A 12,124-nucleotide genomic window follows, 5' to 3' on the forward strand; every position below is an offset into this window, starting at 1 on the left:
TATATTTTGTTAACCGTAAAGTGCATTTAGATCCAAGTTTAGAGAACGTATTACAGCCTGATATATAGACTTGTTGTTGCAACCCAATTGTGGAGGTGAATGCCAACAGATTAGTCAGGCCATGCGGAATGAGAGCACCTGGCACCCTGCTCAGGAAAGCCACTTAATACAGCCTTCAGTAGACTGTCTATACAGTCTACAGCCTTGAAAGAGGCATATCATGCCTCAAGTGCCTCATAAGTGAATTCAGTGGTACTGGATTTTTTTCAAGTCATCAGTTGTTTTGGCATAATCAGTGTTTTACATCTTTAGATTGTGAACTAGTTTGAATATACAGTATTGAGCATCTGTGTTGAATAAGACTGAGATCTTCTATGATTTGTTCCCAGAAAAATGCAACAGATATATCTATGTTTCAGTAACGCATTAATGAAAAAATAATATGAGCTGGTGTCCACCTTTTACTGTAAAATAACTGTAATGTGATCATACGGATGCAGAGAGGAGGCTGATTGTGGTTTTTGGAATAAATGTTTTTCCAGTTTGTGTGATGCTGTGAAAGACCACAGATGAGTCCAATGTACATATTTATCTTCCAAGTATAATGAATTACACGGCATTTCTGACCAATTAACATGGTGGTTCCGCGTCGTAGTACTTTTCAGGAAATATAACTTATATTTCATGTGTCAATCAATTAATATTCAGTCCCATGTGGAGGCATACATCATACGTTAGTCTAGAAAAGCTTTCCTAGACCATTCCAGACATAGCAATGTGTGCACCACAGTAAAAGTGAAATAAGCTTGTACTGCAGGAACAATCACTTAAAGCTCATTGTCCCTCTTTTTCAGATTTTTAAAGGAAACAGCGAAACTGAAATTCCAGTGTTGAATCGTCTGCCGAGCCCGATGGTCGGACGATACATAAGGATCAATCCACAGACCTGGTTTGAGAATGGCACTGTCTGCTTGAGAGCAGAGATTCTTGGATGTCCACTTCCAGGTTTGTGACAGTTATCTAAAGAGGAGCAGCTTTATCACAAGTCCTTAGTGTAGACCATGTACTCAGGCTGAAGACAAGCCTATAAAGCAGCGTCATGGTAGATAGGCCTAGATGTTGGCAGGCTGGACTCCTACTGGCATATAAATGAGTGCCGAGTTATGGTGTACGCTACGTGGCAGAGAATGGGACCACACGGCTATGTGTCTCCGAGGCAACGTCAATGTGTTGGTGCCTCTGGGAGGAGGACGTTCTACTTATTCACACCAGGGTAAATGATCGTTACTGAAATCAAAGAAAATCAAATCATTTTATCTAGAACAGGAGGATAATAATTATATAAAACATGTTACCTTTTAATGGGATAACTCAGCATGAAGATCATATCTAATCTAGTAAAACCATACTTGTCAACTTTCCTGGTTGGCTTCAGGGAGATCCCGGGGGAGATAGGTGTGCGGGGGCGTGGCTTGACAAATTGCATCATTTTGGACCCGCCTCCTAAACCATTGTCACAATGATGACAATATTTGCATCACTAAGCCCCGCCCTCACCACTTATTTATTGTGGTGGCGAGAACTGGGAGGTTGCCCTGCTCTCCCGGGAGTCTGGGAGGTCTCCCAGAAATGCAGGAGTCTCCCGGACATTCCCGGGAGAGTAGGCAGCTATGCGTTAAAGAAAAGCAGCTAATAAATCTCTAGAGACTGAGGGCTAGATTTACTATGCTGCGGGTTTGCTATAGGCAACAACCCCACTTTTTCAAACCTGCAGCTTAGTAAATCTAGCCCTGAGTGTCTTTTACATTTCTGTCTTCATTACTGAAGTCATGTTTTCTTACCTGTCAGTCTTTAATTAAATCTTGGTCTCCATGAAAATGGCCACCTCCATAGGCATCAATACATGGACATAGGACACAATTTCTGAACTGTGTCATCATGCCAGAGATGGCGAAGCCAACCACGTCTTGTACTGGCTCAGCATCAGGGAGAATGTCGGACTCTTCAGGGAGTGAGGGAATGCATCAATGTGCGTTCACCTATTATCTTATGTTCAATGTGTCTCCACTATTGTCCAGCCCTTATCTTCACAGGTAAGGACATTTACCAAGGCAGACATGGTGATATCTACCGATGTGCCCATTTTTATGGGTAAATCTAGGAATGCCTTATTTATTGCATGCTAGGCACCTTAATACACCATGTGTGTGTACAAGGGATCTAGAGAGGTAGCAACAAGCTATGTTCAGAATTCCTCTTCTACCTTCAGACACTGCCATAGACCTGTATAAAGGAGTCTTAAGAAACATTTATGTAGAATAACCATTAGGGTTATGGTGAGGTGGGATAAAACGAATCGAAAATACCTCATTTGTAAACTACAGAAATGAATTTCTTGCACCATAAGGTAGTAACACATCTTTAGTAGAAGAGATGTCCTGGTAGAAAACTGCACTAACCACAGAATGAGGGATTTAATCCTTTTTTAAGGAATAGTGGATGGCAACATGTAAATCACTCCATAGCAGGGGCTGGTGGGCATCTTCCCTCTGGACCAGTCCCATAGTGGGCTATATTGTTCTGGGTCACTGGGCCATCTGCATTTTTCTCCTTTAAAAATGTTCCTAATAGGCTGCTGAGTCGAGTCTTGCCCACTGGGCTAAAATTTGCCAGCCCTCCCCTGCTCCATAGTCAGTCTGTAATTTAAATATGCATCCAAAACTGCTAGTTTATAGCCCAGATATAGCAGCACATTTAGAGACAGAAATTATTTGTATCACACATCACACATCATATAACATGCTGCCAGTTTCTGATTGGCCAACTAGACGCCCCATTAGAAGCCAATGGTGGAAACAGTGATAAAATCACTTCAGCAACACACTCTTAATTAATTAAAACATTGACATTTCTCTACTAAAACACAACTCAGTTTAGTCTAATTTATATCTTAAATGAATCCTAAGTGTGAGGGGACATCAGGTCTGATCTCATTACGTGTTTTACTTTTACATTAGGTTAGCAGCACTTAGAAATGTGAATTTATGTAAAACTACATGAGTAAGTTACAAAACAGTAGCAACCTTTACACAGGGCCTGATTGGTTAATGAAAGACAATAAAAGGAGTAAATCTTCTCCTGGACAAACCATGTTACAATACAAGGGGTGCAAATTAGTTTATCATTTTGCACATAAGATAAATACTGGCTGCTTTACCATGTAGCACACAGATACTTGATAACTTTATTTTTACACCGAAATTTAAAAGTTGATCCAGGACATGTCCTACCCCAACTATAAATCTGTCCCCACTTTTTACATATCTCCCCCTCAAATGCAACATGGTTTTGCTAAGGTGCAAAGTTACTCCTTTTTTTCTTTCCTTTCCTTAATGAATCAGGCCCACCTTCTCTGCTGCTTTATATCATCTAAATATCCTTCTCCTGAAAAACATGTTTTTGTTTGTGGATACATATAAGCACATTTATGCACTGAGCGCGCACTCAGCACGGACCTCCCATTCAGCAAATTTTTGCACACACGTAGATGCCGCCTTTTTAACCAAAAATCCATCCGCATACATATAAAACAGGTGCATCTGTGGGAAAATAGGTGGGTGATATCGCAAAGCTGCATTTGTATGTTTTTCACATTCATAAATCGTGTATCTTGAGGAAGACGTGGCTGACCACAGAAAATTTATTAACAACCTCTTTTCTCCACAGATCCAAACACCGTCTTCATGTGGGAACAACAGCAGCAACCAACAGATAAACTGGAGTTTAAACACCACAACTACAAGGAGATGCGGAAGGTGATTCTCAGTGATAGCGACATGTAGACATGATTATACAATTACTCTGTTTCATGTCAGTATACCGGTATGATACATATATAGCAGGGTACAAGTTTAACGAACATGAAAACTTCCCTTAATGATTCTTTTCAGCTGATGAAGAAGGTAAATGAAGCATGTCCAAACATCACTCGAGTATACAGCATTGGCAAGAGTTACCTGGGACTCAAGATGTATGTCATGGAGATCTCAGACAACCCGGGAGAGCACGAACTTGGTGAGAAAATAATAATATTTAATGGTATATATCACATTAGCTGTCTCTAACTGATTTAACCAAAAATGTAAGATTGAAGGAATAAAACAATACATATGATATAAAATAAAATGATGTAAAGGCCTACTGAGCCACTGTCGATCACTTTATTACCATTACCTGGACACCATTGATCTTTTCACTTTCTGCTCCTCCCTGGTCTCACTTCTCTCCCAATCATCACCCTATCTTGCCCCAATCAGGCTCTCTCCTTCTACAATCACACCCTTACCACTGCCCTTGGCTGTCACTATCAGCCTTCGTTGGTTCCTGCCTCAACTTTGGCTATCCAAACTTACCCACTACGTTAAAAAATGTTTCTGTAGCATAGAACGGCTTTCGAGGAAGTTGCACAATCATGTTGACTTCCTTCACTTAAGGTCTACTCTTTCCTTGTTCAGTTATTCCCTATCAGTCTTACTTCAAAGCACTCATTTTCTCACAATCCTCCATCCCCTATTACCTTTTTGCCACCTTGAACTCCCTCCTCTCTCCTTCTTGCTCTCAACTTTGGTACCCACTTCACCTCCAAAATTGAGTCCATACTTCATGACATCTCCTCCCACTCTCCTCTGTAAATGCAAATTTCAAGCCCCACTCGCTAGCCCACCCACCTTCTCTGAGTTCACTCCGGTATCTTCTATCCTCCTCCCACCCCTCCACCTATTCCCTTGATCCCAGCCCCTCTCACCTACTCGGCCCCCTCTGTTTAAATGTTTGCTCCCACACAGCCCTTCTCCTTAACCTATCCCTCTGCTTTGGTACCTTCCCCTCCTTCTTTACCCATGCTCCCATCTCCCCCATACTAACAAAAAGTCCCTTGACCTTGCCTCTCTCTCTAATAACCTCCATATCTCCCCCATTTCTTTTGCCTCCAAATTTCTCAAATGGGTTGTTTACAACTGTCCCATCTCCTTTCTCTCATCTCACTCCCTCCTTGACCAACTCTATCCCAGATTTCACTCTCACTTCACCGAAACTAAACTCCACCACCTTCACTATAGTCACTAACGACCTTCTCTCTGCTAAATCTAAGGGACACTTCTCCCTTCATATCCTTCTCGACCTCTCTCTATACCAGTAACCACTACCATCTATAGACCTCTATAACACTCTCCTCTTCTGATTTTCATCTTACCTCACCAACTGCTCCTTTTCGATCTTTACACCTGACTCAACCTTCCCCGCTCTTCCCTAACCTCAGAGTTCCAGAAGGATCCATTCTTGCCCACCTGCTCTTCTCCCTCTACACCTCCTCCCTGGTAATCTCCTCAGCTCCTTTGGCCTCCATGTATGCTGATGACACCTAAACCTATTTTTCCTCCCTTGGACTCTCCCCTTCTCTTTACGTCTTGTGTATTGTGGTTTCTTAAACACAATGGCCCCGATTCATCAAGACGTGCATTCTGAGCGCAACCCGCATTTAGTATTAATCGCACAGATTTCGGCTTTGCGCACTTGTGAATTCATCAATACACGGATCTCAAGAAGTGTGTGCTCTTGAAATCGTCGGGAGGTCTGTTGTGCTCTACTACACAAGACTCTGCAGGATACGTTCAATACTTCCGTGGATTATAAATTTGCAAAAGAACGCACAGGAAAACAAAAAATATTGAATTAGTCACCTGTTAATAATAAAGGCATTAAAGAGAAAACAGTTTATAAAAGTGTCAATGTATGAAAGATACTGATCTAGTGTTACATTACATTACAGGAGAACCAGAATTCCGCTATGTGGCCGGGATGCATGGGAATGAGGTGGTGGGTCGGGAGGTGACACTGAACCTCATGGAGTATCTGTGTCAGGAGTACAAGAAGGGCAATCCAAGAGTCGTGAGACTAGTCACACAGACTCGCATCCATCTGCTGCCATCCATGAATCCAGATGGATATGAGATAGCCTACAAACTGGTACTATGTTTTACTTACCTGTGATCTCTCAATATTAAATCCTGTTTATGGGCCATATATGACTTGTCTTCAACAACCTAACCTATGTTTAAGTACTAGTGAAAGGGATTAATGTTGCAACTAAATATTAGACAGTTATGAAGTGACACTCTACATCATACATTTTAAGTGAATCAATCATCCTGAAACCAGACAAAAAAACAAAATCGCAATTATTAGAATACCGCTCTCTCTACCCTATAATAATGATTCCACTAGCATTCCTTAGGAAATGCAAAAGGACAATTTGATAACCAATAAGCGAGTATAAAAAGATAGTTATTATATACTCTGGAATGATAACATTTTCCGTCATGGCGGGAGATCTACTTTAGTATGACAGAATACTTGGTCGCCTTTACAGTTTTGTTATATCCTATAACTGTGTGTACTATAATATCTTCACTTCTATACCACATAGATACACAATGATAAAGCTTCAAACTAAGCATGTTTCACCTCTCTAGGGCTCGGAGCTGTCTGGTTGGGCCATGGGCCGCTGGAATTACCAAGGACTTGACCTGAATCACAACTTTGCGGATCTGAACACCGGACTGTGGGATGCAGAAGATAATGACCAAGTTCCTGAACATTACCCCAATCATTATCTCCCAATCCCTGTGTACTATACACTAGAGAATGCAACGGTGAGTTAGATGAAGGTTTAGGGGTTCTCCCTCATCTTCTCTGTTCTTTATGTACTACATGCTGGGTAATGTAATAGTGAGCTATTAGAGTGGATGTAGGGTCTCCCTCACCTTCTCTGTTCTTTATATACTACATGCTGGATAATGTAATGTGGAGATAGTAGAGAGGATGTAGGGTCTCCCTCACCTTCTCTGTTCTTTATATACTATATTATGAAAAAATGTAATGGGGCACTATTAGAGAGGATGTAGGGTTCTCACTCACCCTCTCTGTTCTTTATATACTACATGCTGGAGAAAACAATGGGAAGCTAGTAGAGGATGTAGGGCATCCCTCACCTTCTCTGTACTTTATGCTGGGGAATGTAATGGAGATCTAGTTCAGGATCCTCCCTCCATCTGCAGAATAAACTATTGTTTGTATTTAGTTATAATCTGTTACATATATTATCAAAGTTGCCAAGGGCCTAACTACTACAGAAACCTTTACAAACTAATAAATGTGGTGTTCTAGTCCTTTCCATTTCACCCCCTTATATCTGTATGTTACCAGTTTTGAACAAATAACACTCTGTAACTAGTGAATCGTTACCAAAAACTAAGATTTTTCCACTGCTTATCCTGTTTTTTATTTACTACCTCTCCCTGTAAATGATTCTTAGGTAGCCCCAGAGACACGTGCCATTATTGACTGGATGCAGAAAATCCCTTTTGTCCTCAGTGCGAACCTCCATGGGGGAGAGCTGGTGGTCTCGTATCCATTTGACATGGCTCGCTCTTACTGGATGGCCAAAGAACTAACCCCAACAGCAGATGATGCCATGTTTCGCTGGCTGGCCACAGTCTATGCAACCAGCCATCGCATCATGGCAGATGACAACCGTAGGATCTGTCACTATGATAACTTCATAAGACTCGGCAACATCATCAATGGAGCTAACTGGCACACAGTGGCTGGCAGTAAGTACAATGTTACACCCGGTATCAGTTACAACAACTAAAACCTTTTCATTCATATAATAACAGGGCAAATCCTGGTACAGGAGGCCCTCAGATGCGGTGGTAATCGTTTTTATGATAACCACTATTCCGACATGGAGAAGCCCTACAAAGAAAATCCGAAACTATAAAAAAACCATTGGAAAATAAACAGACTTACCTTCAACCCGACACTGGAGATCTCCGATGGGAGCACCAAGCTGACAGCAAGTGATTCCGATTGGAGAAGTGTTCGGCACTGCAGGCTGACTTCATCACGACGTCTGTCAATAGAAATTTAAAGCGGCAATGTGGGGACCCCTAAGGTTAACTGTTTAAACACTTAACCCGACATTGCAGCTTTAAATTTCTATTGACAGCCGCCGCGAGGACATCAGCCTGCAGTGCCCAACACTTCTCCAATCAGAATCACTTGCTGTCAGCATTGTGCTCCCATCGGAGATCTCCAGCGTCGGGTTGAAGGTAAACTCTGTTTATTTTCCAATCGGTTTTTCATAATTTTGGATTTTCCATGTAGGGCTTCTCCATGTCGGGGTAGTGGACATCGGTAAAGCGCACCCAACCTCTCAGAAGCTGGGACTTTGAATTCTTGCCTTAATAACAGCGCTTCACATTAATCATCCAGGTATGAATGACTTCAGCTACCTTCACACCAACTGCTTTGAAGTAACAGTGGAGCTTTCCTGTGATAAATTCCCACATGAGGTGGAACTTCCGGCCGAGTGGGAGAATAATAAGGAGTCTCTGCTCATCTATATGGAACAGGTCTGTTTTTAATCCATATCCACTTTATTTGTTTGAAACAAATATCTAAAAGAAAATGAACAATTAATTAGATCTTAACTTGAAAACGGTTGGCAGATGCCCCTCTCAGTTTCCCTAAGTGAATCTCTTACCAGGAATCTTTGAGCGACACCACCAGTTATTGATGGTGGCAGTAATGGGATTCCATTAGGAAAGCTTATATATATATTTTATAATTCATGGTAACCAGATGCAATAGTATTGCTAATGCTGAACTGTAGTAAAAAGAACTACATTATAATGTTATAGGCCAGGCTTGGCTAACCTGTGGCACTCCAGGTGTTGTGAAACTACAAGTCCCAGCATACCATTCCAGCAATAAGCTGCTATATATTGGCAAAGCATGCTGGGGCTTGTAGTTTCACAACACCTGGAGCGCCACAGGTTAGCCAAGCCTGTTATAGACAGATATATCCAACTTCCACATTCTCCCTTACAGTATTTCTCCAGTTTCAGTAACTTCCTCTTAGCTTTAACCCGGCCTTATGCCATCAAAGAGCCTGGAAATAAGTATAATACATATTATTAATTTGCTAATAGGGCTTTGAGTCCAAGTGGGAGCGAGCGAGGCACAGTATTTAATAAAGAGACCACGGTCATGTGACTGGCAGCCACACTATTTCTTTCTGTCTTTGGAGTTGCTGAATACAGTTAACAAATCACCTGCTACCCTAGACTCTAGACAGCATTGTAAATGATATGCTCAGGGTCACTTGGAATTATTTGCTATGAGCGCACAAATGTAAAGTCATAGAATTATTAAAAAATTGTATTTGCAAGTCAGCTGCAGGTCAGACTTCAACAAATCCCTGATGACTTAAGCGTAGCATCACCATTCTATGGCAGGCGTATAGGTGTCCACTCACTTTTCAGTAAAGCCACGGTAATGTACTTGCTGAGTGTAGAGAAGATTGAGACACATCGTCTTGTTATGTAATTCTTTACAATGCAAAATGTTATCCTCATTCTGCAGGTTCATCGTGGGGTTAAGGGTGTTGTGCGGGACAAAGATACAGACAAAGGTGTCCCTGATGCCGTCATAGTGGTGGATGGCCTGAATCATGATATCCGCACAGGTAAACAAGCTTCAATGTACAAACTTACTATACATGCCAGTTGCATAGCCAAGAGCCTCTGGGAGAAATATGAGTTAAAGCCCCCATTACTGTCTCCCGCCACAGTCAAAAGACAAATACATCATACTTACTTCAGCCACAATCTCTGCGATATCTGCCCTTTATGTGTCTCCACGTTCCTCTCTCCCATAGTCTCGCCGGCCCCCCTTGTGCCTGCCCTGAGCCCCCGTAGACAATATGGTTTGCAGCTGAGTCGACAACTTTGTAGTGGTTTCTATGGCTGGTATTCCTATTGCTACACCATAGGAGACACTGGTATACATGTGTGTACACGCTTATAGAGAATCCTCAGAGGGTAATGAAAAACATGTGGAAATAAATTATATCTTATAACCGTTCTGCTTCTGTTCTAGCTGTTGATGGAGACTATTGGCGTCTTCTAAACCCAGGTGAATATGAAGTCACAGCTAAAGCTGAGGGTTATCATCCATCCACCAAGTCCTGCCGTGTCACCTATGAAGACCATGCAACAATCTGTGATTTTTACATCTCCAAGACTCCAAAACAACGCCTAAAAGAACTGCTGGCTAAAGGAGGAAAGCCGCCCAAAGAGCTTCTTTTACGTTTGCGCCAGCTGAGAAATCGTATGCTGAAGTCCAAGAGTCCAAAGTGAACAGGAGGAAACATCAACCCAACAGCAGGAAACAGGAGATGGTTCGGTGTCTGTGACCACCCAGCTCCGTAGTCCTCAGACTATTATGTTATTTTGTTTTGTTTCCCACTATATCACCACTGTTGTAAAACTGGGAACTTCTGGAAGAACAATTGCACACATTTATAGTTAAGTAGAGGAGCTTCTATATGTTTAAATACAAGCCAGGTGGATTGAATTATAAATGTGCTCTAGGTGGACGGGGCAGTTGAAAAACTCTAGAGTTGAAACTTAAAACAGTTTTTTGTGACTCTAGATTCTCCTTTCTACACTAAAAGTAATTAGACAATGAAATGATATCACAATCACACTGGTAAAATGTGCAAGCTGATTTTGGTTGGCACCTCTTGCCCAAGCTTTGAGGTAGACTTACAAGATATTTGAGTTTTTCAAGTGTACAGAATTATAAAGGACTCAATGGAAACGGAGAAACCTATTTTTGCCAAAGTTGGTTCACATTAATCATACATAAGTCAGGAACAATCACATTGTCAACATCTTGTCATAACTAATTACTATAACATCTAGTACTAAAAGGAGATGCCCATCCCTATTTTTCTTTCAACCCAAACTGAACTAGTAGTCTACCATTATGGTGATGACCTCTAGATATATGCTAGACAGGGTAACAGAGTGTTTGGATAAAACCATTGAAAATGGTAGACATTCCCTTTGACCTTACTGAAATATACTCTTGCACTGTGCACACATGGGGTAGATGATTAATTAAGAATATGTTCCATCAACCAGATCACTTTAATGGAGGAATCGCCATAATTACCATCTTCTTTGGGAAGACGTTGTGGGAGCAATTTGACTGTGATGTGTATTTTGGGAGATGTTCTTACAGGCTGGATCTGCGTAGAACAAGTTGTGTACATAATATAATTTCTAATACTTTCTATTTGTGAGCTGTCGAGGAAATGCTGGCATTGATATATACTTGCTAGTCAAGTGAAATCAGTATGATCCAATAAAACATTACTACATACTGTGTCTGTCACTGGATAATACACATGATCAAGTTGTTCTGCTGAATATAAAACAAGACTGAGGGAAACGTGGGATGAATGGGAAATAAACCAAAGAACCATTTAAAAGGTCTTTAAACCTCACAAGATGCTCTGTAAAATGAGTCATCATTTGCAAAGGTTCTTTGAACGACCTACTATATCCCCTTCTTGGCCAGGATCTAGCCCAACATGTTATTAGTTTCCTATCTCTTAATGAAGCAACCGTGCTGTTCCCAAAACACAGACTTCTCCATCTTGAATTAGCTACGCTGCCTTGTCTCGGGAAAAAGGGAAACGGTGACCCATGACACAACAGGATACATAAAGAACGAAATATGAAGAACAAAAATATATAAATATACACACACACACACACACACACAGGTAACATGGTAATGCAAATCAAATTATTTCTGAGTGAAAGTGATGGTAGAAATCAGCAAGAAGTAGGCCAAAGCTTAAGACAACACGGCTAGGGAGGCAGGCCAAGAGGTACAGGTCGTGATGGAATAGTAGAAGGAGCACACAAAGAAAGAGGGCCCTGCTCCTAAGAGCTTACATCCTAAAGGGAAGGGGGAGACACAAATAGGGTGGTACTAACTGGGGGAGAGAGCCAGGATAAGGGAGTTAGGAGCAGGACTGATAGACTTGTATGAAGAAATGAGTCTTAAGGGCACGCTTGAAGCCTTTGCGAGTAGATGCTGACCTGATGGAACGTGGAAGATCGTTCCACACATGGGGAGCAGCCCGGGCAAAGTCCTGGGGACGGGAGTGAGAAGATGTGATCAGTGAAGTAGTGAGGCGGCGGTC

General features: G+C 41.7%; 1 protein-coding gene across 1 annotated transcript in view; it reads left to right on the forward strand.

Annotated features, from left to right (window-relative positions):
* LOC142098740 (putative carboxypeptidase X1) overlaps nucleotides 1-11,292 on the forward strand; it is a 48,464-nt gene extending 37,172 nt beyond the window's left edge. Inside the window, exons 6-14 of the mRNA XM_075181554.1 lie at nucleotides 855-1,005; nucleotides 3,727-3,815; nucleotides 3,951-4,074; nucleotides 5,828-6,024; nucleotides 6,531-6,710; nucleotides 7,373-7,670; nucleotides 8,335-8,474; nucleotides 9,487-9,589; nucleotides 10,003-11,292. Of these exons, the coding sequence (XP_075037655.1) occupies nucleotides 855-1,005; nucleotides 3,727-3,815; nucleotides 3,951-4,074; nucleotides 5,828-6,024; nucleotides 6,531-6,710; nucleotides 7,373-7,670; nucleotides 8,335-8,474; nucleotides 9,487-9,589; nucleotides 10,003-10,262 (1,542 nt within the window). The 3' untranslated portion in view covers nucleotides 10,263-11,292. The remainder of the gene's footprint in view (nucleotides 1-854; nucleotides 1,006-3,726; nucleotides 3,816-3,950; nucleotides 4,075-5,827; nucleotides 6,025-6,530; nucleotides 6,711-7,372; nucleotides 7,671-8,334; nucleotides 8,475-9,486; nucleotides 9,590-10,002) is intronic.
* Nucleotides 11,293-12,124: the final 832 nt, after the last annotated feature.

This window comes from Mixophyes fleayi, chromosome 1 (assembly GCF_038048845.1).
Source record: "Mixophyes fleayi isolate aMixFle1 chromosome 1, aMixFle1.hap1, whole genome shotgun sequence".
NCBI lineage: Eukaryota > Metazoa > Chordata > Amphibia > Anura > Limnodynastidae > Mixophyes > Mixophyes fleayi.